Genomic DNA, 2,043 nt, shown 5'->3' with positions numbered 1-2,043 from the left:
GAGGGAACCGCGCAAGCGTGTCGTATCGGAGGGGGGGGCGGGCGGCTGGGTGGCGTGAGCTCCGATGGTGGGATCGGGTGGCTCGATCTTAGGTGCAAGAGAGAGGAGAGAGGGGGGGTTGGCTGGGTGGCTGCAGGTGGGGCCTAGATGGGCTCCTCGATATTTGGGCTGACATAGGGGACATGTCCGAGGCTTTTTCATACCCTCCCCTATATGGGCTCAATTCGAAGGGTGTCGGATAGTCCGGATATATTTAGGGGAGAAGTGGAGGACGGACTTTCTTCTTCTTCTTCTTCTTCTTCTCTCTCCCCCCTCTCTCTCTCTATCTCTCTCTATCTCTCTCTCCAGGTTTGTTTGGCCAGACATATATGGGGGAGGATGGGGGTCCGATTTTAGATGTTTTGAAAAGCAACTCCAATAGTTCCCTTATCTCTAAATTAACCGTTGTTTATGGAATGTTCAGGTAAAAAAAACCACTCCAACACATCCCATAAACTCGCCTTAACTTTAGAGGATCTCGTAAAAGTGGCCTTTTCTCCCGCACAGGAAGGACCCGTATCTTTTTTGGCAGGTTTGTAATTGCATGAAACTTCCACACACGGCACGACGGAACGCCACCGCCCCACCGGAACCTCGCGAGAACGCCACCAAGCCACCACCGCACAAGCCGGAATGCCGCCGTCGTGCCGCCGGTCGCGCCACCACCCGCCGCCGCCATGCAGGTGGCCGTCATGCGTGTCAAGGACTGCCGTGTGCTAGGCCATTTAGATAGTTATGTCTAATGACAAATGAAATAGAAATAGATTTAAAGGAAAAAGTTTACGGGAATTGACAAAATTTTCACACAGACAACTTCCTCTAAAGGTTCCGGAAAACCAAAAAAAAAACTTATTTTAGGGGAAGATTTTTAGGGGGAGTTGCTCTAAGTCCTTTGCATTTGCACATAAGTGAATAGCCCTCGCAAGTTCAAGGATCCTCCTCAAAGTATCAAGTAGGCAAGCAAGTCAACTTAAAAGAGAGAAAAAAGCAAGCAAGTTACTTGATCCAAACCGGGAAACCCTTGTTACAACCAACAAAACTAGACCGTGACACTCAGTACCGTTGTTGAGTTCATCCACCAACACGGCATCGACGATGACAACTGGTTATAGCAGCTCACCAACATACCCAGCTAATTCCACCTTCCCCAACAAACACCACTCCTATAAATTCACACTAACCCGAATTTCAAAAGCACAAACAGCCGGCCTGATCAGCGCAAGCACGCGGCGTCGAACCCAAGAGGACGCCTCTTGCTTTCACTATCAATCCAAGGGGAAGAGAAATCCATCAACGGCGGCGAGAGCCATGTCCTGCAGCAGCATCCTCCTGGCCGCGGCGGTGGCAGCAGCCCTGCTGGTGGCGTCGGCATCGGCGCAGTCCGGGTGCACGTCTGTGCTGATCGGCCTGTACCCGTGCATGAACTACATCAGCGGCAGCGGCACGGCCCCGACCAAGTCCTGCTGCTCGCAGCTCACCTCCGTGGTGCAGTCCCAGCCGCAGTGCCTCTGCAGCGCGCTCGGCGGCGACTCGTCGTCGCTCGGCGGCATGACCATCAACAAGACGCGCGCGCTCGAGCTGCCCAAGGCGTGCAACGTGCAGACCCCGCCGGCGAGCAAGTGCAACGGTGGTGGCAGTGCTCCTGGCGCCGCCACGCCGGAGGTGCAGACACCGGCCGGTTCGGGGTCGAAGGCGACGCCGTCGGCGTACCTGCAGGAGAACGGCGGCTCGTCGCTCCAGGGCACGGTGGGCCTCGTGTTCGCGCTCGCGGCTGCTGCGGTCTACGCCGTGTAGTGAACGAGCATCTCGGCCGATCGACTGAAGCGGTAGCTCGCTGGGTCTGGCGACTCAGAAATTCGTTTCCTGTGTGACACGATTTGGTTTTCATATTGGTTTAGCATTGAGCATTGGCGAGGAGGATTGGTCAGTGTTGTGTTCCACACCCGTACTATAGAATTATTTGGTTTCTTGCTGCAGTCGAAATAAAGAGATACTGGTTGTTTT

The 2,043-nt window shown here is 54.4% G+C and overlaps 1 protein-coding gene across 1 annotated transcript; it reads left to right on the top strand.

Moving 5' to 3' along the window:
- The first annotated feature begins 1,252 nt into the window (after positions 1–1,252).
- On the top strand, positions 1,253–2,043 carry LOC119298147 (non-specific lipid-transfer protein-like protein At2g13820). Its single transcript, XM_037575654.1, has one exon. It carries the CDS (start codon positions 1,348–1,350, stop codon positions 1,831–1,833), a length of 486 nt encoding a protein of 161 aa, XP_037431551.1. The 5' UTR covers positions 1,253–1,347; the 3' UTR covers positions 1,834–2,043.

The sequence above is a fragment of the Triticum dicoccoides genome, chromosome 5A, assembly GCF_002162155.2.
Source record: "Triticum dicoccoides isolate Atlit2015 ecotype Zavitan chromosome 5A, WEW_v2.0, whole genome shotgun sequence".
Taxonomy (NCBI): domain Eukaryota; kingdom Viridiplantae; phylum Streptophyta; class Magnoliopsida; order Poales; family Poaceae; genus Triticum; species Triticum dicoccoides.
This window is presented reverse-complemented; position numbering and strand designations above follow the sequence as displayed.